Raw genomic sequence first — 21,625 nt, forward strand, 5'->3', positions numbered from 1 at the left:
CGTGCCAGCTTGCAGCGGGTGCTGGGAGCCCCCCTGGCACTGGCCGGGCAGCTGTGGCGGGGCACCGCAGTGGGGATGCTACCCCCAGGCCCAAGAGGCACAGCCAGTTTGGTTGGGGGGGGGTGACGGCAAGCATGCGACCCTCACTCATCCCTGCCCCACCTCCCAGTGGGGTGGCTGAAGGGTGAGCACCCTGCTCTGTGCGGGGCTGGATCCCTCCCGGCCCCCCCCCCCCACAGAGATGGGGCAGGGGGCACCCACCCGTGCACCCCCTGAATACCCAGCCTCCTCCAGCAGAGAACCAGGCTGCCCAACCCAGCCTGGTGCATACCCCCACCCCACACACAGAGCCCCCCCAAAACAGTGCTCCCCACACGCAACACCCCCAAAGCCCAGGGTCACATCCCTGGTGGACACCAGCAGGTCACAAAGACCCTGGTGCTCGGGAGCCTCCAGGGATGTCACCAGCATCACCCAGGTCCAGGATTGCCAGCCCTGAGGCAGGGGCTGTGCCCCCCCCCCCCAGGCACCCAAGCCCTTACAAAAACGATGGCTTTATTAGAAACCAGAGACAGAAAATATTGGGGGGGGGGGGGGGGAGACCAATTTCTGAGATGAAACATTTGACACACAAAGGAGAAGGGGGAGAAGGTAAATTGGAGGGATATGGAGGCAGGTGGCTCCCGAGGGACACCAGCATGAGGGGGACAGTGGTCCCAGAAAAAGCTGCAAAATCCCCTCGAAGAGACCCCCGGGGCTGGGGCGGTGATCCAGCACCCACCCCAGGTGAGGGCCATGGGCAGGCTCCGCAGTGGCACCTGACCCCCCCCCAAAAAAAAAAATCAGGCAACACTACCAGTTTTGGGGAAGCTTTGCAGTACCCCCAAGCCCCACCAGCCCAGGCAGCTCCCAGAGCCTGGAGGTGGGGTGCAGAGACCCTCCAGCCCCCCCGCCCCCCCCTTCCCCAGAAAGGTCAATAAAAGCCCTTTTCTACTCCCTGCCCGTCCCAAAAGCTTCACAGTCGGGTAGGGAAGGCGGCCGGGGGGTGCACGGCCACTCCCCAGCCCTGCTCCCCCCCCAGGCTGGGGAGGGGGGCCCAGAGCTCCCCAGCAGAGGAGGGTAGGGGGTCCCGAATGCAGCTCCCCCCGCCCCAAGTCCTTGCAGACAGGGGAGAAGAAAGCTCCAGGGATGGGCAGAGCCCACGGGAGGGATGGGAGAGCAGTGGGAGCAGGGGGCACCGGGGGCCAGCACAGAAACTCAGCCCACTAGTGCAGCGAGCACGTCTGTTCTCTGCCCTCCCCACCGGGCAGGCGCCAGCCCTTCAGCTCCCTGCAGCTGCCGTCCACGGATGGTCTTCTCAAGTGGGGGGGCTCCGAGCCCCCTTGGAGGGCAGTGTCCAGCTGGGCTGGATGGTCCCACACCAGGGTCCCAGGCACGTGTCCCTCGTGGCCCAGCCCTGCCAGCCCCCCCAGCTGGGGCGGGAGCTGCCTCGGGTCCCGGCCAGGGGGACAGGGATAAACGGGGCCACCGCCACCCAGTCAGTCTTGCAAGAGGTGGACGAAGCTGGCTGGGAAGACTCCGGTGCGGGAGCCGTCACCCTCGATGAAGCCGACCTGGGGGTGCAGAGAGGAGGGTCAGGGGGATGGGAGTCCCATCTCAGGCAGGGGAGCAGCTTTGGGGCTACCACCCCAATTCCCAGGGGGATTTGGAGGCAAAGCTGCAGCGACATGTTAGCAGGAGCCCTCCCAGCTCTCCTCCGTGCACAGACGGGGCAGGGGGCACCCATTCATGTCCCCCCTGAACACTCAGCCTCCTCCAGAAGAGAACTAGGGGGTGGAGGGACAAGGACTGGGACCCCAGCATCTGTCCGTGCGATGCTGACACTCACCCAGCTCTGCTCATCCTCCTCCCGCGTCACCACGATCACCTCGCCCTTGGAGAAGGTCAGCTCCCGCGCTTTGTCCCCTTTGCAGTCAGCCACCGCCTTCACCCGCTTCTGCCTCCCCTTGGCCTACAAAGGAATGGGCAAGGGGCTGACAGACCCCCCTGAGGCCAACCCTAAGGGGGGTGCAAGGATGCGACACCCTGACCCCTCCATTTGCCACCCCAGGGTATGGGGAGCTGGGATGCAGAGAGATGCAGAGGGATGCAGAGGGTGACGCCCCCGCATCGCAGTCCCTCTGAGACATCCCCCCGAGTCATGGCACTTACTGGAGCAAATCTCCTGGGCATGGGCACAGGGGGCACCTTGCTCGGAGCGGGGTCCTCGGGGCCACCAGGGCTCTGGGGGGACACAGCTGACCCTGCTTTGCCCACCATGCCGCTGATGCGCCGGTACGAGCGGGTGCTCTCCGAGCTGCCCGGAACAACGGGGACAGTGTCACCCCCTCTCTGCTGGTGCCTTCCCCTCCCCATCCCCTTTCCTGCAAGGTCTTAATGGGCTCAGGGCTCTCCCAAGGGACCACCCACAGCCCCTTGGATGCTAATGGAGAAGGGTCCCAGCACCCTCAAATGAACCCATCCCACCACAACTTCCAAAAAGAGAGAAAAATGTATGTGGTAACTTACAGGGTCTTGGTGTCACCCCCGGATAATCTGGTACCTTCTCCAGGGACAACCCAGCACCCCACGGCTGCCCTCATCCCTTCCTGCATCCCAGGGCCAGCATCAAGTCCCCTGGGGACTCCAGGTCAGGGTGGGGACCCCCTTGCTCCATGCCCCCCAGGGACAATTTGGGGTTCCCCATGCCTGGGGAGGGGGCTGGCAGGGGTTGAAGCCGATGCACTAGCACCATGCAATGACACACACACACCCCCCCCAACACCCAGTGCACCCCCAAGCTGGGAGGGGGGGCACGTCCTTACCCAAATTTGACGGGGGGGATGTCAGGGGCTGTGCTGCCTGGTGGTGGCTGCCCGGGGGGGGGGGCTCAGCTCCGGCCCCCGCCGTGTGCCGCTGCCGTCCGTCTCCGAGCGGGTCTCCCAGTACGCTGCCCGCCGGCTCTCGGTGGGACTGCGGGGGCTGGGGGCTGGGGGGCCGGGGGGGCCATCCAGGGTGCCCACGCTGCCGGCAGAGGGGAGGCTGCGCAGCACCGGAGCCTCCGCTGACCCAGGGAAGTGCGGCTCCGATGCCTGACGAGGAAGCTCAGGGCGCTCTTTAGCAGGGGTGACACACAACGGGGACAATAAACCTGGTGTCCAGGCGAAGGGACAGCCCCACCGTGGGTGACACACACACACCCCCCGGACTCACCGGTGGGGCTGTGGCTGGGTTTGGGGCGGGAGCCACCCCGCGTGGGGTTTTTGAGGGGCAGCGGTGGGGGGATCTCCTCGCTGTGGGCTCGGCGGGGCGCGGGGCGTGAGGGTACCAGGATGCTCTCGTAGGTCTTGTTGGTGATGTCCATCCCCATGCAGCTCCAGCGGGTCTGGGGGCAGGCGGGCGGGGGGCTGGCGGCCAGCAGCGACGTGCCCTTGAAGGAGCGCTGGAGGGGGCTCACCTGGGGACAGACACCTGGCTCCAGGGCTGCCCTGCTGCACCAGCCCCCCCCCCCCCGCCAGGGTCTGCACACCCCAGCCCCCTCACTGGGGATGTGGGGACCCCCTGCCACCACCCCACGGGTACCTTCTCTTCCAGCTCGTCCTCGCTGTCGTAGGGGAACTCCTGGGGGGGCTCCCAGTCATAGTCAACGTGGATCTGCAGGGAGAGCTTCCCTGCCTGCGCCTGCTCCAGCTGCCGGACAGGGCAGATCAGGGAGGGTCTCAGCACAGAGCAGGGAGGTCCTGGCAGCCCCTCACCTCTGTGCCAGCCCTCCCCCAGCACTTCAGTCCCCTCTCCCCAGCCTGAGCATCTCCATCCCTCTGTCCCACCTACCAGCTCTTCACACTCGGTGTGCTTGAGCCTCCTCGCCACGTCCAAAGCTGTCTCGCCTGCTGCATTCACTGCCCGAGGGATGAGAGGACGAGATCCTGGTTACAGCCTTGCCACCCTGCTCCCACCACAGAGCCCCAGCCCCCAGCCCCATACCCGTGGCAAAGGCAGCTTTGCTCTTCAGGAGCAGCTTGAGGCAGTTGGGCTGGTTGTAGAGCACACTGTAGTGCAAAGCCGTGTTCCCATCCTGTGTCACCCGGTCCAGCATCCCCCTGCGCAGGGCCACCGGCAAGACATTCAAAGCTCAAGAGCACACAAGCATCAGTCCCTTGTGCTCCTGCACAATCCTCCTGCAGAGGAGCAGGCAGGGGAGCAGGCAGGGTACAATGCCAGTGCCTGGGGACGCACCCGTTTTGGATGATGAAGTCCACCAGAGGAAGGGATGATCTGTCGGCGTGGCGCACGGCCATGTGCAGTGCCAGCTCGCCCTGGTCCTGCCACGAGATGGAGAGGAGAGCAGAGCTGGACCCGAGGATGCTCATCTCCCACAGGATGGAGGGGAGAGCGGAGCTGGACCCGAGGATGCTCATCTCCCACAGGATGGAGGGGAGAGCAGAGCTGGACCCGAGGATGCTCATCTCCCACAGGATGGAGGGGAGAGCAGAGCTGGACCCGAGGATGCTCATCTTCCCAAGGGCACAGCTCCACCCAAAGGCCGGGAAAACCCTGAGCATGGGCACCCAGAGGGGGAAAATCCATTCCTGCTGCCAGGTGGGGGGAGCAGGATGGCCACGGTGGTTGCGTGGGGCTCACCTGGCCCTCGGGGCTGGCCAGGGGCTTGGCCAGATCATGCCCCTCGGCAAAGGCCTGGAGCAGGGCCAGCAGGTCACGGGCACGAATGGCTTCCCAGAGGCGGTGGGGGTCGTCATGGCCACTTTTCTGCACGTAGCGTCGCTCCATGTACTTGGCCACGATGTACTCCTTGCGGGCAGCCCTGGGGGAAGGGTGGCACGGCATTGGCTCAGGTGGGCACAGAGACCAGCCCCCCACTCCATCCCCACCGCAGCCAGAGGCACCCTGGGCTCCTGTCTCCTCCTGAAGCATGGGGACCAGGGGCAAACCACCCAAAGAGGTGCAGAACCCCACCAAAACCCAGGTGATGACACCAGGACCCCCCCCCCTCTCATCCCAGGGCTGTCTCAGAGCTGATGGGCAGCAGCACAGGGACAAGGATAGACCACGCACCGTGCACTCCTCCTTCCCCCAGCCCACCCCAAGCCCCCTGGCCAGTGGCTGACTCACATATCGCTGCTGGCCGAGGGCTTGGGGCAGTCCTGCACGGGCAGCATGGCCTCCATGATCTCGTTAAAGCGCGTGTTCCCGACGCTGACAGCCAGCTGCAGCGAGAGAGGGACGGGGGAGATGAGCCCTCCTGGCCACGTGCGCCCTGCCCCAGCCAGCTCCCCAGTCCCAGGGGCAGAGGGAAGGAATCCACTGGATCCACCCAAGACTTCAGAGCAGCATCTCCCCCAGGATGATGCTCTTTCATGGCAGGGAACATTTGCTTTAAAAGGGAGCAAGCGGCTTTGCAGAGCCCCACCACCACCACTTTGCCCAGGCCACTGTGCTAGAGGCTGCAAACTGCCACTGGGGAAACTGGGGCAGGTTTGCAAGCACTGGAGCAAACCGAACATCAATGGGATGAAGGAGGAATGAACTCTGTATCCCAGAAGGTTTGGGAGCCACAGAGGGTGATTCCTGGTGGCCACAAGATCTCCGGGCTTGGGGCGCAGCTTACCAGCAGCTCAGAGGTGCTGAGGACATCCAGGGTGAGGGACTGGATGCGGGAGTAATGCACACCCAGCTCCCGATGGATACCAGAGCACTCGATGCATGTCAGGATGCCCAGGTTGGTGGAGAGCCATGTGGGGTCTGCAGGGGAAATGGCGGGGGGCTCAGCATCACCACCCAGCCCCCCAGGATGCTGCAAACCCACCCCGGGTACCCAACCCACACCCAGCAGGGAGGACAGGACACACCAAGCTCTGACCTACCCGGGGCCCCGCAGTCACAACACTGCTTGTTTCCTGGCATGTTCTTCACCTCGCTGATGACCAGCTTGGTGAGCTCCTGCACACCACCGTCTGCCCCGCTGCCTGCTGCTGCCCCACCGCTGTTGGGCTCCCCCTTGAAGGCATTGCTCAGGGCTTCATCCTTGCTGTTCTGCAGCACCGAGACCCACCTGGGCAGGAGGAAACCCCGTCAGGAGGAGGAGGAGGATGGGGAAGGCAGAGGAGGATCCGGCACCACAAGGAGTGGGGATGGGCCGTGGCACTTACACAATGCACTCCTGCTCATCCTCTGCTTGGAAGTGATACGTCCTGTTGTCTGCAGGGATGGAGAGAGGGGGGAGAAGGTGAGAGAAGGAGATTTGGGGATGCCCAGCACAGCAGGAAGGAGCTGAAACTACTCCAAAAGGGCTGCTTTAATCTAAAATTAAATCATTGCATGCCACTGCTCCATCACCCGAGCCCTCTCACAACCTCTTTTTGCCTTGAGCTTACTAGATCTCCTTGGGGAGGTTGGTCCTTCCTCCATAACAGCAGCCAGGGCCGGATTAAAAGGGCAAAGGGTGCCCAAGTGCCACGGCAGGGCTGGCGAGGGGCCAGTGGCCGCTGGGAGAACCGCTCAGAATGCTCTCCTCCAAAAAGGGAATTCCCACCTGCAGCTCCGACGCCTCCGGGTCAAACACACCCACCCCAGCCATGGCATCCCACCTCGGGCACTCACGCGTCACCAGGTCGAAGCATTTCTTCTCCTCCGAGTGGGGCCGCACTTGGCAGGTGAGGAGGTTCAGCTTGACAGGGGGACGGTTTATCTGCAGGGTGCGAGGATGGAGGCAGGTTGAAGGACCAGGAAGGGGTGGGATGTGGGGCATCATCCAGTGCGTGCCCCCGGTGGCACTCCGGTGGGACAACCACCATCTCCAGATGGTCCCTCTTGGGATAACCAGGCGAGTCGGACCCTCCCCGACCCCCTGCAGAACAGAGCTGGGAGACGTCTCAGCCATGTCCCCTGTTCCTGCTGCAGTTTGCAGCATCCACCGCCAGGGGGCAGCACTCCCCCCCCACAACGCACCCCAGCCCCTTCGGTCTTGTCTGGAGCCTCAATGCCCGTCTCGCTGCCCCAGCCAAACCCACCATCCCCTCCCAACTGTAAGAGGGCGGATTTAGATGTGATATTAGGAAGAAATTCTTCCCTGTGAGAGCGGTGAGACACTGGCAGGCTGCCCCGAGCAGCTGTGGGTGCCCCATCCCTGGCAGTGCCCAAGGCTGGACGGGGCTGGGAGCAACCTGGTCTAGCAGGCGGTGTCCCTGCCCAGGGCAGGGGGCTGAACTTGATGGTCCTTAAGGTCCCTTCCAACCCAAACCCTTCTGTGATTCTATAAGGGACCCCATTTAGTACGTCCAGTCCCAGCTCGTACTAAATTTTAAGCCAAGCGGATTTGCAACCAGTTTGGGCAAAGCTAAACCTAAAATCCAACAGCTACCCAGGCTCAAAGGGTGCATTGAAGGGTCAGGGCTGCAGCCCCCCACTGCTCCTCACCGTGCTGTGGGAGATGGTCAGACAGCCGTACTTCACACCACACTTCCTCTTCTGCCACACTTTGCGGATTCTGAGAAGGAGGAAGAGGAGGAGTGAGGATGCGTTGCACAGCCCTGATCACTCACATCCGTCGACCTCCCAAACCACCCACAGCAGCCCTCGGCAGAGCCCTGGTGGCTTTCTGGACGTGGCATTGTGCTTCCTGTAACTCACAGAGCACAAAATGTCCCACTGAGTGGGCTGGCCACAGGCCGCGCCGGCCAAAAGCATCACAGATCTGGTAGCCCCAGTTCAGCAAAGCACATAGCCACCCACTCAAAATCTGGTGCCCATCACTCAGAGGTCCACTGAGAAGGTGAAGACATCCTCTTTGGGGCTCTGAGCATTTCATTTTTCACCCTAGGTGATCCCACCAGGATCCTTTCTCCCTCCATGCCCAAGAAATAAGGAATTTCTTCCTCAGCTGCACAGCTCACAGCTCTTCACAGTGAACCTGGCACTGGGTGGCTGCTCCTGGAGACCCACATCCAAGGACACTACACCCACACAGCACCAGTCACTGTGCCCAGCCAGCCGCCCAGGAGAGCGTCATGGAAGAAGCACGCTGGGCATCAGAGCCACCTGGGGACCTTCATATAAGAAATGGGCCGATGACACCAAACCAGCATGGGAGAAGGTCTCCTGCAGCACCTCCAAACCTCCTCCTTTCCCAGCTGCAGTTGGAGACCCACCAACCCTTGACTACAAGCTCTCAGGTCGCCTCCAGCCTGGGGAAAAGTCCCATTTTCCAAGGGCTGACGGATGCTTAAGACCAGATGGGACCGACTGCACCCAAAGACCTAACAGTGACCAAACCCTTATCCCAACAGTTCCACCTCAGGGTGTTCCAGCTCCGGGGCCTTCTGCGAGTGTGGTGCTCCCACAGCCCACAGTGACACCAGGATGGAGCCAAGACCTCTCTGGGTAAACATCACTCATCCTCACCCATCGCTCTTCTTGTACAGAAATCCTGACTTCTCCGTCCCGTACTGCTTGTTCCCTTGGTGCTGGTGGATGCTGTAGCCGCTGCCAGAGTTCTTCCTGCTCAGGTTTTCCTGAGCTCACCGGGGGGGAAAATAGCATTCAAAAAGCAAAGTGAGAGGTTCAGGGGCGGCTCCTGCCCCCAAGTGACCTCGTCCTTATGTGGGTGAAGTGTCCATCAGGGTGCCAGAGACCCCTGTCCCCTCCCAGCCTCTGAGCATCTCCCAGGTTTCCTACTCTGCTCCATGGATGTCTCCTTTGGTCTCCAGCTCCCCTTTCCCTGCTGTTCCCCATCCCCAAGGTAACCCCAGGCCACTCACCCCTCCTCAGCACCCAGCACCCTCCCAACCTTCCTTCCCTGCCCACCCTGGGGTCTCACCTCCTTGCTTTCCAGCTGCAGGATGCTGCGGAGGGAATCGCGGGTCTGCGTGAGCTGCTTCACCTCCTCCTCTTGCGCTTGGTGGAGCTGGAAAGGGAGGCAGCTGCCCTCACTGCTGTGCTGAATGCGGGCGTTCTCAGGGGCTGGCACGGGGGGTGGCATCTCAGGGGACACGTCCCAAGCGGTGTTGGATGGCAGGCGGGGGGGGGGGGGGACTTACCGCGTGGAGGGATACAGCAAGCTTCTCAATGAAGGGGTAGAGGTTCTGGGCAGCCTTCCAGCCGTCTTGGAAGAAACTGGGCATTTATTTAATGTGATTAAGATGCAGATGGGGAGAATGGAGGAGGGAAAAAAAAGAAAGGGAAAAAAAAAAAAAAGAGTTTTTTTTAGAGAAAATGTGGGAGGAGACCACAGCAACTCCCCCCACCCCCGCCCTGGGAAGATGCTCTTGCTTTGTGGTTCCCTTGCTACTGGGACCTGGAAAGATCCCACCAAAGGCCAAGCCCGGCACATGGGACCTGGATCCCCCAAACATTTGGGGTGTCTGGGATGCAGGATTGGCCTCTTGTTTAATCCAAGCTCATCTCACTGGGACCAGCCCTGCTGGGGGCCAGGCTCTGGGGGTCTCTGGGTCACAGCCCCAGTAGAGGGCACGCTCTTAGCCAATGCGATTGTCCCCTCCCTGCCTCAGTTTCCCCACTCAGAGGCTGGAGAAGATGACATGACACCCACACGCTGCAACTCCAGCCTCACGGAGCAGCAGGAAAGATGAGGGGATGTGAATCCTTGCTCCAAACACCCTCGTTACAAGCCCCACGGCTAACGGCAGAGCCACTCAGCTGAACTCATCCCTGGAAATCTATCCAGAAACCAAATCATCGGATATATCCCGAGCCAACCCCCAGCCCCCATAGACACGTTTAAAGCTCCTCAAGCCAACAAAGCACGTTTCAACTCCCCAGACACAACCACAGAGCTTGGCTCTGCCCAGCATCTTCACCAACAGCTTCACGGAGCTGGGATGGGAGAAGGTTCCCCCAGACCCCCAGGGGACCTCCCGGGGTGACGGCTGACCCTGGGGATGAACCACCTTGACCTGGGTGGCACCTACTTGTGTTGAGCATGGAAAAACTTGATGAGGCTCTGCAGGAAATCTGGTCCCTGCTTCATCTGAGACTCACTGGCTTTCAGCAGGTACTGGAGGAGGAGAAGACACCTGGTTAGGTGACAGAGATGAGGACTGGCTGAAAATATCCTGGAGGAAAGAACAAGAGCCTGCCTGGCCCCTGCCTCCCTTCCCGGCATGGGGAGGAGGGTTAAAACTGGCTGGGTTTCAAGAAGTCGAGTCACAGTGTTGGATTTGAAGGCAGCTCGCTGGGGACCACCCTCAGAAAACCTGGCTCTGGAAGCCTTCCAAGCCCTGAAAAGTTCAAGGACTGAGGCAGGCCCCCGGGGTTTCCAGCCAAGCATGCTTCTCCCGCTGCTCATTACTTCTGGAGTTAATAAATAACCAAAATCTAAGGCAGCTCGCAAAGAAAAAAAAACCCAAAAAATAGCCCCAATGTTTTTTTAAGACATGACCCCTTTGCTCCCAAAAAATCAGATTTCAAGCAGCAAGCACCTGTGGCACATCAGCCCCGGAGGTCTGCAGTCCTCACGGAGGTGTCCCGTGGGATGGGGAATTTCAGCTTTATGCATCAAACCCATCCATCAGCTGCAGGCAGAAAAGACCCAGAGCCTTGCTCGCCCCGAGCAAAATACAGGGAGGACGAGATTCTCCCCCTGCAAGCTCCTCTCCAGCCCGGCGCAGCTGCTGGGGGATGGTTTTGAGCGGGAGGCGACGAAGGAGAAGGCAGCCCTGAGCTCCAGAGGCTTTCCATGGTGGGGAAGCACCACGGTGGGATGGAGCTTCCCAGTGTCCCGGCACTCTGGGCACCCCAGCGAGGGGTCACCCAGGCTGAGGAGGGTTGTTAACTGCTCCGTGCAAGCTGGAGGTGCAAAGCCAGCGTAGGATTCAACCTGGAGCCCCAGGGTGCCCAGCACCGACTGCACCCCCTGAACAAAGTCCCGGCTGGAAAAGGCCACATGTGCCCAGCTCCAGTGGGACCCCCCTGCCCTGCCACCCACACCCAGGGCTGACGGTGACAGGGAAGGGTCCCAGCCAGCACTGGCTGAGACCCATGAGCAAAGGGATGCTCCCAGCACCGCCTGGGTCCAAGTCCAGCTTTATCCATCCATCCCACAGCCCCTGGGGGTGTGAGATGGCCCATGGTGGGGAGATGCAACCACCCCACACATCACCCCTGGGGGGAAATGGGATCGCACCCCCACCCCAGGAAGCACCAAATATCTCTACCTCTACATGCAACACATCCCGCCCAGCCCTGGCCAGCCCCCTAGAAGAGCTGCCCCCCCCATCCCCCCGCAGGCTCCCTGGGAAAGCAGCAGCTCTCGTGCATGCCAGCAGCTCTCGTGCACGCCAGCACACACGCGCACGTGTGCCCGCTCGCACGCAGCCACCCTGTGCAGGGCTGCCGGCAGCGGCCCCTCCCCGGCCGGGCTGCAGCTCCCCCATTTCCATGTGCTGTTATTTATTTCACAGTGGTGCTATTCAAGGGAGTGACTCATCTGGCCGGGTCCCAGCTCCCTGGCCCCACTGCGGCGGGCGCAGCCTCCTCCCCACATCCCCAGCCCTTTGCCGGGGGGGGGGGGGGGGGGGGGGGGGGGGGGGGGCTGCACCGGGCTCCAATGCTGCTGCTTGGCCCCCGGGGATGTGGGACACCCCTGGGACAACCCACGGGGGACTCATCCCTGACTCTGTGTCACTCTCAAGACACTTACGGGGCTGCTGGGGTGTCTGGAGCCAGGGCACCTGGGTCCTATCTCACTGGGGGGATCTGACGTTGGGTCTCCATCCTTCACCTATTCCTGTCTTACCTCCTGAGCACGGACCCCTGTGACCCTCAGAGATCTGGGGCCACTTGTGAGCCCCCCTAACCAAAACCAAGAGTTTCTTCAAGCAGTTTTGAGAATGGGGCAAAAGCCCAAATCCATCCTCAGGGGTTGTTATCCAAAAAGGTCCCTTTTTGCCCCAGATGCCAGCCTCTGGCTTTGCAGAGGGGTAGGGGCAGGGCTGGGACGATGCAGGTGGAACCCCTGGGTGCCTTGCTGCAGGGGAACCCATGAGCACCACTCACAGCCGCATCCTGCAGCAACCCAGGCTGCGGACAGGGTGGGGAAACCCGAGCTGGGACCATGCAGGGACACGATGGGGACAGCTGAGCATCCCCCCTAGCACACACACGGGGCTGCTTTGGTGGCGGGGACACGGACAGACTCTGACGTCCCATTGCAGCTTTGAGCAGAGCGGTTCCCTGTGTCCCCCTGGGGCCAAACCGCCCCCACCCCGCCCCAGCACAGCCCCTACCTCACACATGTGGAGCTGGAAGAGCCGCCGCTCCTTCTGCATGTCCTCGGCCACCTCTGCCGCGGACGGCTCGGCCTGGATGACCCCAGCCAAGCGGGCTCGCTCCTTCTCCTTCTCCATCTTCCCCCTGCAGGACAGGATGGCGGCAGGTCGGGGACCCTGTCCCGAGGGGTGCCCCACGTGGGGGGCTACAGTGGGGATGGGATGAGGAGAAACATCTCCAGCCCCTCTAGCTGGGAAAGGCTGGAGCAGAGCCCTCCCAGTGGCCAACTGGCATCCATCAGTGCCCGGCTGTAGCCCCGGGACAAAACACCTTTGTGCAGAGGGGGATTAGGCAGATTTTGCTGGAGGCCGAGGGTTCCTTACACTTTGGTCTCATAATCCTTCCAGGCCTTTTCAATCTGCTTCTTGGAGTCCTGTGGCAAAAGCAGAGAGGGGGTGGCAGCCGTCAGGGAAGGCAGAAGACCCGGTGGCACCGAAGCAGCAGAGGGCTTTGCTCTGCGTCACTGCACCCTGCCCTGCTCCCTGGGGACAAGGGACGTCCCCACCACGGCTTCACCCCTTGCTGCCATCACTCCCAACCCTCCCTGCTGCCTTCCAGCCCTGGGTACTTGCTCCTTCCTTCTCCTGGCCACAGGCACCAGCTGAACCTGCGGACGGGGATCTCGCTGCAATATGTCCCCAAAGGGGTGACCTGCAGCCTTGGGGACAGTGCTGGAGGGGACTCACCAGGCGGCCGTCCTTCAGCTGCCCCTTCAGCAGGCTGTCCAGGGGGAAGGAGACGATGTTATTCAGGTTCTGCACCTGCAAAGGGTAAAGATGGGGTTACCCCACGGGGGTCCTCACCTCAGGGCACGTCAGGTTGGAGCCCTGGATGATTCCCGTTGCCAGGGACCTCCCACAAGCTCCACTGCTGCCCCGTGAAGGGTTAAAGAGGCTGGAAGCAGGGCTGGATCCAGGCATGGGGCAGGCTGGGGCTTGTCAGAGCTGGCTGCAAGATGTCTGACGAGGGGCCCTTCCCACAAACCGCATCAGCACCGCGGCTGCCAAAACCAGCGCCGTTCCCCCCACCGACACCCTGTCCCTGTCCCTGTCCCCCCATGGCACAGCACCCGGCGATGCCACCCGCCCCTCCACAGACCCGTGATGCAAAAAGCCCCCCCTCCCCCGACGTCAAAGGAGCTTCCCAAAATGTCCCACTTTCCCAGGGTCTGGGGACACCAGTGTGGCCCCCACCATCCTCACCAGTGCCACGCAGGGGTCTGCGGCGGGGATGCAGGTGCCCACTCCAGTCCTGGCATCCCTCCGTGGGGCAGCACCCCAGTTCAGCGCTGCGAGAGCAGCTCCAGCACCCACATGGGACCTCCCTGCTGCACCCAGATTTCTTTTGAAGGTTCCCAAGGGTCCCCAGCAGCACCCAGGAGAATCCCAGCTCCAGGGCACGGGACCAGCCCTGAATAAGGCGGGACGGGGCACCCCCCTTCCAACAGATCTGGGGGGACTCTGAGAAGGGAAACCTGGCTTTTTGGATCTGGTCGAGGGTCCTGGCACGTAACCCCGCTGCGGGGAGAGCAGGGGGAACAGGGCAGCAGCAGTGGCTGTTCCCACGCCAGCAGCACGTGGGGCAGGAGGTGGGGGGCCAGCACTGGGAACCGGTCCGACTCCTCCAGCACAGTTCCACTGAGCCCCACCAGAGCTTGGGGGTCCAGCCAGGCTGGGGAAGGGGAGGAGCGGGGAGGCCCAGACTGGGGTAACTGGGAGAGGAAGATGCCAAAATCTGAAATTCTCGCTGGGGGAAGGGCAGCAGAAATAAATCTCCTTAAGCAGAGCCAGGGGCCAAAACCACTCCTCGGCAGCGGGGATAGAAAAGGGACCGGAGAGGGGGCCAGTGGCACAGGACCTCCCCCAGGGCTTTGCCGTGGGGCTTGCATGGACCCAGCTTCCCCCGGGAACCGACTTCTCCACCGGAGCCATTCCCGTGGTCGGGAAGACGCTGCCGGCTAGGCTCGCAGCCGCCCCTGCCTGCCTGCTCCCCAAGGCCCCGCTGCGCAGCTCGGCGTGGCTTTGATTTACTTCTTGGCAAGCAAGATCAGAGATGCAATTGATGTGAGAAAAAAATAGCAAGAAAGAAAAAGAAAGAAGAAAATAGGAGCCCCAACCACCCCTTGAATCCCAGCGCTGGCGTCCCCGGCAGAGCTGGGAGTGAGCTGTAAATTCAGCAGCAGGGGTATCAGATGGTCCGGGAACATGTCCCTGAGCCCAGGATGGGAGCTGGGGATTGTTGCTCACGGTGGAGGGCAGCTAAAGTGGGAGGAGGGGGGGCTGCGCTGGGTGTTTGTTTGAAATCCAGAAGGATCCTGGAGATTTTCCCCAGCCTGGCAATAACCAGATGCAGAGAACAGGCTGAGGTTGCACAGGAAAGGCTGTGAACCCCACAATCGCCCCCCCAGTGGTTAGAGCCTCCCCCCCCTGATCTCAGCAGCATGCCAGGAGGATGCAGGGCAGCTCACCAGGTTCTTGAAGAGCGCGGTGACCTCGCGGGTGAAGACGGCCAGGTTGAGGAAGCCGGTGGAGAGCTCGTGGTTGTTCTGGGAGAGGTGGTTGTTGCCAAAGTTCTCCAGGGCTTCGCTGTACTGTTCCTCATTCTCCACATGGGCTGCGCGGGGAGACACTGGTGAGGGACATGGGGTGGCCCTGCAGCACCCTGTCCCCAGAGATGGTCACATCATGAGGTCCCACCAACACCCATCTCTCCACAGCTCTGTAGCCAAGCTGGGTTGATCCTGCTGCAGGACAGCAGCAGTGTGCCCTAAACAACCTCCCTAAGGTTCTCAGTTTCCCTTTTTACATCTTTTTAAGAGTTTTCGGCACTTAATCGTGTTGCCAGACTGGCTGGCTGAGGGTACCCATGTCCCCTGAGACTGGCCAGCACCCATGTTCCCCTCACTGGCCAGCACCCATGGCCACCCCACTGTCCAGCTGCATCACCCTACGGACAGATGTGGCCAGCATTGATGGAGGATGGGACCATCACAGACCCCACCAGCCCGGTGGTCCAGGGATGCCCATCATCTCTCAAAGCACAACTCACTGAGCCCGGAGATGTGAATGGCTTTCACATATTTCCTGATCCTCTGGAGTACGGCTTGGTCCCCATCCAGGCTCTATGAAAGCGAAGAAAGAAAACAAACGGAGCTCATTAGCCCTGCCAAGCGCGGCTGCTGCTCCCCCCAGCCCAGCTGGCCCTCGGAAAGGCTGCTGCTCTGCCATGCAGATGTGCAGGGCAGCGGCCAAGCTCCCAGGGCTGGGAGAGGAGCTGGAGGCATCCCGGGGATGCGGAGCTGCAGCATCCAGCCTGTCCCCTGCCAGGCCTGTGGTCCCTGTGGCTTTGGCTGCCAGGCAGGGCTCTGGCTGCCCCCAGAGAAGCGGGTTCGAGCAAGACGGTAGCAGGGGGCGAGAGGCTCAGCCAGCACGCTCAGCGTCCCTTTGGATCCTGGCAGCTCCCAGCAACTATGGAAAATGCCTCCCTGGCTCTTGCAGGGGCTGTTTCAAGGAAGGAGGGGGTGAAGCATCACATAGCACAGATACACCAGCCTGTACCCACCACATGTCCCCACAGCTCAGCGCCAAGTGCGGTGGGAGAGACCTGCAAGGGTGCCCGGCTCCCTGCAGGGGTTCCCAGCAGAGCCAAAAACGGGACCCACCTTCCACCAGTGCCTGACAGGGACCTAAATCACATAAATCCTGCAACCGGGGATGCAGCTTTCCACACACACACCCAGATCATGCAGGGTCTTGGCCATGGCCCCCAGCACCACAGACCTCCCTGCAGCTCCAGCCAGCTACATCCTACGCTCACTTAGAGCACTCCCCATCCTCGGTCCCTCCACCCTCGCTCCATCCCCCCCCACCCTGGCAGCCCCCATTTGCCCTCACTGAGCATCAGGGCAAACCCAACCCCAACCCAACGCCAGCCTGCCGAGCATCATAGCCGAACACACGCTGGCCCCAGCGATCATGAAAGGGTTAAGGGCGGCTTGGCTGCAGGTACCAGAGGCATGATAACAGGCTGGAAATATTTAGAGGGCGTGAACAGCAAGAAGGGCGAGGGATGAAACCGCGGAGGAATTACAATAAAGACGCTCTCTCTCTTGCTCGAGCTCTTGCCGAAGGTTTTCAGGCTGATGTCAAGGCCGATTTCCTGACAGCGGGGTCAGCCTGGCTTCGGCGCCGCTCTCCGAGGCCCTCCTCGTTGGAAGGGATGCTGTGGATGAGCTTTAGCCAGGATGAGCCAGCTGGGAGGGGACCGGGGCTGAGGCAGGAGCCAAACTCCCCACCCAGAGGGGTCTTGCAACACATCTACAATAGGGAAGATGTTGGGGTGCCCCAAAGCCCTCCCATGTCCCCTCTCTGCACCAAATCCAGGCACGCCAGGCTCTCAGGAGCTGTCGAGGCATCCCCTGCCTTGGGAGGGGAAGCCAAGGCTGGAAGCCAGGCTGGGAAACGGTGTAGCCTCAAGAAGGGGAAACTGAGGCAGCATGAGATGCACTGAACACACCACCATGCAACGGGGGACAAAGCTGCTCCAAGTGTCTCGCATGGGGCAGCTCACCCTGGTGCCAGCTCACGGCTGCAGGATGCCGAACACGGGGCTGCTGCAGAGCAGGGATCAGGGACGATCTGGGAAAGGACACAGGGTCTCTCGGGAAGGGTCCATGAGTTGACCAGTGGGGACAGAGCAGGCAGAGCCGGGCACTGGGGCGGTAAATGCAGAGGAAATCACTGCATGGTGCTGCCGTGGCTGCGGGCATCACTAGCATCCCCAGTGCATGGGGCTGACTGCTGGGGACAGCGGCCTTGGCTGCACGGGGACAGCCCTCCAGAGCGGGGAGCAGCAACGCCTGGAGCCCCCCACAGCACCAACGCCTCCCACACCAGCTCAGGGATGAGGGCTCCCGGTCAGGGGAAGCCAAGGACATTGGCACAGCAGGGACGGGAGCACAAGGGATCCTCGTGGGGATGGAGGAAGGGACAGATCCACACCTGCGCTGCAGCCACCCAGGCACGCAGCCTGGGGACCCCGAGCAGCCACCGCCACCCCCCGCCCGGCCCCAGCAGGATGCTCAATGGGGGCCATTCTTCTGCCTGCCCCCCCCCGCCCCAGGCTCGTGCTGCCCGGCGAAGGAGCCGCCACGGGTGCCAGGGGCCGGGGTGCCAGCATTGCCAGGCCAGGAGCAGGATGCGGTGCTGCCCTGGGTGCAAAGGGCAGCACGTGGCAGGGATGTGGTGTATTTACACGGTGACAGGGTGAGCTGGGAGACCAGCCACCAGCTCTGCCACCGAACATGCCAGCAGCCTCTGCCATCTCACCCTGGCCCAGCCTGGAAGTGCCCAGTCCCATGGGACATGCACCCAGCCCCAACCACCAAGGGCTGGATCTGACCTTCCAGCCCACTCTGGAGACCTTGGGCTCTGCCTTCGCAGCAGCGCCAAGGACCCCAAAGTCACACAAACCCCCTGAGAGGGGACAGCCCTCTTTAATGCCAGGAAGGAAACTGAGGCACGGAGCAGCTCCAACCAATGCCAGTATGCTGCCTCCATGGAGGAGCAGCTGCTGGCCCTCACCCACATTGCTCCCGTCCCCCCAGTTTGGGACCGGCTCCTAGATGAGCGTGTACAGCCGTGCCTTGACGCTGTCTTGGGGACCTGACGTCCCTGTCTTGGGGACCTGGTGGGACAGCGGCCACCCCCTCCCACCAGCAGCTGCTGCAGCAAGACCAGGAAACCCTCACTCCCTCCTGCTCACCAAGCTACCGGCTGGGACCTGGGGACCTGGGGACCTGGGGCGGTGACCGGGAAGACCAAGGCTCGGTTTGATCACAGTCTCGCCCCCTCCCCAGACCCACCCCCCCGAGCTGTTTGTCACCCCATCAGGGCTCGGAGGGTGGCAGGGGGCTGGGGCTTGGATTTCCCCCTTCCCCTCAGACTGGAGCATGGGGATGCCGAAGGTCTGGCAGCAGCTCAGCCCCTCGAGGGGTTCCCTGCAGCCCCCGGTGGGACAGGGGGGCTCAGCCCCCTGCCCCTCATGGCACGCACAATGGTAGTCACGACTCCCAGCTCTCAGCCCCACTTGCTGGAGCTTTACTAAGCAAACCCTGCAGAGACCCCCACCATTCCTGGGGGACGCCTCTCCCCCCATCCCCGTCCCCCTTAACCGCAGCCTCTCTGAGCAGCCAAACGAAATTCCTGCTGCTTCCTCCTGGCTGGAGCTACCCCCCTTCCCGGCTGAGCGGAGAGGAAGATCCATGGCAGCAGCCAGCACGTGCTGGCGGGGACGGGGATGCTCCATGGTGCGTCCCCAGATTTCCAGCCTGGGGACACCCATCTCACTGCCCCCGGGGACCCCGGCAGCCCCGACACCTGGGGCCCCGCGCTCCCCGCCAGCCCTGGCAGTCCTTCAAAGCCATTCCTTCCCTAAGTGGAGTTGGTGAAAGTCACAGGACCAGCTGGAAACCGCCTTTATTCCAGGCGGGAGAAGGGGGACGAAGGCACCCCGCCACCTCCGCCCTTCCCGCAAATGCTGCTGGGGAGTTTGGGGGGAGGTTAAAAATGCTCCCTGGATTTAATGGCAGGGGGGACCCCCAGGGACACTGCACCACATCAGGGCTGGCTCCAGCGTAGAAAGGTGCTGGAGCCGTGGGGCTGGTGCCCTGCTTGGCCCCGGGGGATGCCCTGGCGCTGGGGTGATGTCCTGGCCCCGGGGGGGGATGCCCTGGCCCCGGGGGGCACCTGGAGCTGGAGGAAAAACTTTAAAGGAGGTTTTAAAAGCGAATTTTGGCCATTATTGACAAACCTTGTCCCCCAAAAAGCGCCTGCTGGGGCTTCTCGGAACATGCAACCAGCCACCCTGGCCCCGAGGGTCCCACAGCGGCCGCTTTGGGTGACCGCCAGCACCGGGCTCTGGGGGCGAAGGGGGGGGGGGCAATAAATAGGAGCCTAGGGAAAGGATGGCCCCCCGGGGCGGGCAGCGGGTGCTGCACCAGCACCTATGGGTGCCAGGGCTGCCGCAGCGCGGGGTGCGGGGGGGTGTTCCCAGGCGGGGAGCGCAGCCCGACCCCCCCCGGCCCCGCTCACCTCCTCCAGAGCCCCCACCGCCCCCCGGCACTTCTGCATCTTGGAGGCGAAGGCGGCGGCCGGGGAGCTGAGGTCCTCGCCGGTCACGGCCAGGAACTCGGCCACGCTGAGCTGCTCGGGCATGGTGCGGGCGGCGGGGGCGCGCCGGGAGCGCAGCGGGAGCGCGCCGGGACCCCCCGGGTGCCGCAGCCCGGCTCAGCGCCCCATGCCCCGCACCGGCCGCGCCGCCGAGCCCGCCCCCCCCGCTCCCGCCCTCCCCGCCGCCGTCACGTGGGCGGCCCCGCCCGGCCGCCCGTTAAAGGCGAAGCGCCCCGGTGCCCGCCCCGACCCCCACTTCGCCCCGCCGGTGTCCCGCACCCCGGGAGCTTGCGGGGAGCCGGGTCCCCGGAGAAGGGGAAACCCGCGGGGTCTGGCGGGCTCCGCACCCCCGGCCCCACCCCGGCACCCCAGCACCCCCCGGCCCGGGGGGCGAGCACCCAGCGGTGGGTGGCACTGCCATGCCGTCCCGGCACGGTGGGAGCCGAGGGGAGCAGCCACAGCCAGGGCTCACCCGACGCCCGGCTTGGGGACACCAGCAGCGCTGGGAGAGCTTGGGATTACACCCAGGCCCCCCAGAGGACTGGTTTAACTGGGGGCCACCCCCACCCTGCCCTTCCTCGGACCCAGAGGGGACAATCCATCTCCGGGCCGGCAGCGATTCCCGGAGCCCTCGGCTCTTCACGGGGGGCTCAGTGTCCCACCTGAGGGCACCTCAGCGACCACCCATCCCCTTGCCTCGTCCCAGCCCTCACACGCCCGAGGAGCTGGATTTTGGTGTCCCGTTCCCTGATTATTTGCTTATCCCGGAGGGTGAGGAAGCCCAGACACCCCCAGGCAGGTAGGGGGGCCGGGCACACGCTGAGTGCGTCCCACCATGGGGCTGAGGCTGATGGCAAATGGGTAAGAAGGGGACACAAAGCCTCAGCTGTGCTCTGTGGGGCTGGGTTGCCATGAGAGGGGATGACATGGGGGCAAAGTTGCTTTGCAGACCCCCCCATGCCCCTCGCTGTTGCCCCTCACACCCAGCGCCCCCCACGCAGGGTAGTTTGGAGGGTGACAGACCCCCGTCCCCTGTCCTGAGCCTGGAGTGGAGCTCAGTAAAACTCAGGTTTGTGCCTAACCAGGGCCAGCCCCGGCCCTGCACTAATCCAGTGTTGCTGGGGGGCACGGGGGGGACAGGGACACGGGAAGAGCCGTTGCAGGCCATAGGGTGAATGGTTGCGCTTGAAAGGTTCAATCCTTCGTGCACCAGCAAGCAGAGGTGCCCATGGTTTGGCCTGGGGGTGCAGCCTGCCCACCCCAATTTGAGGGGGCCCAGGACCCACCCAGGTCCCGAGACATCTCCCTCAGCAGAGCGCTGGCAGACACAGGGTTAAGAGGCTGCAGCTCAGGCAGGACGGGAGCAGGAGGAATGTGGAGGGTCCCGATGGGTAAGAGCCCCCCAGCAGACAGGCACCCCCAGAACCTCCTTTGGGGGACACATCAGGGGGGCACCAGCCTCAGCAGAGCAGCCATAGGGGCAGCCCAGGGCAGAGGCTTACAGCAGCGGGGGCTAGGCTTGAAACCCCCTCCCCCAACCCTGCAGCCCCCCCGGGCAGGGCCGGGACCCCCAGACACCCCGCTTCTCCCCGGTGTACCGCGGGGTCCCTCCAGGCGCGGGGCGGGGGACAGCCCCTTTGCTGGGGTGGCCCTGCCACCTCCTGGCCAGCCTGGGGACTGCGGGGGGGGGACACGGCCCGGGGACACCCCCAGCTGCTCCAGGACACGCAGCCCCACGGGGGATGGGGACAGGAGCGCGGCTACAGCACTCTGCCACTCGCCCGGCTTACCTGGCCCGGGGCTCTCCCCCTCCTCCTCCTCCTCCTCCACCCCACCAGACAAGTGATGCAATGACAATGTGTGCCACAACCCCAGGTACCACTGGCCGTCACCAGGTATCCCAGACATCACTGGATACCACCAGCCATCACCAAGTATCCCAGACATCACTGGGTACCACTGGCCATCACCAGGTACCCCCAACCATCACCAGATAACCAGACATCACTGGGTACCACCAGGTATCCCGGACATCACCGTGTACCACTGACCATCACCAGATAACCAGACATCACTGGGTACCACCAGGTATCCCGGACATCACCGTGTACCAC

At 63.0% G+C, this 21,625-nt stretch overlaps 1 protein-coding gene across 1 annotated transcript; it reads right to left on the reverse strand.

Annotated features, from left to right (window-relative positions):
• Positions 1-538: 538 nt before the first annotated feature.
• On the reverse strand, positions 539-19,649 carry ASAP3 (ArfGAP with SH3 domain, ankyrin repeat and PH domain 3). Its single transcript, XM_040588378.1, is given in 27 exon segments — positions 539-1,613; positions 1,889-2,011; positions 2,212-2,356; positions 2,865-2,926; positions 2,928-3,154; positions 3,253-3,496; positions 3,622-3,729; positions 3,871-3,938; positions 4,024-4,139; positions 4,276-4,361; positions 4,681-4,861; positions 5,170-5,264; positions 5,666-5,799; positions 5,922-6,109; positions 6,207-6,255; positions 6,658-6,745; positions 7,474-7,543; positions 8,458-8,567; positions 8,873-8,959; positions 9,093-9,168; positions 9,984-10,069; positions 12,300-12,426; positions 12,666-12,715; positions 13,029-13,103; positions 14,810-14,955; positions 15,391-15,463; positions 19,434-19,649. Coding segments are annotated over 27 exon segments (3,012 nt in total). The 5' UTR covers positions 19,557-19,649; the 3' UTR covers positions 539-1,538.
• Positions 19,650-21,625: the final 1,976 nt, after the last annotated feature.

This window comes from Falco naumanni, chromosome 3, assembly GCF_017639655.2.
Source record: "Falco naumanni isolate bFalNau1 chromosome 3, bFalNau1.pat, whole genome shotgun sequence".
In the NCBI taxonomy this organism is placed as follows: Eukaryota; Metazoa; Chordata; class Aves; order Falconiformes; family Falconidae; genus Falco; species Falco naumanni.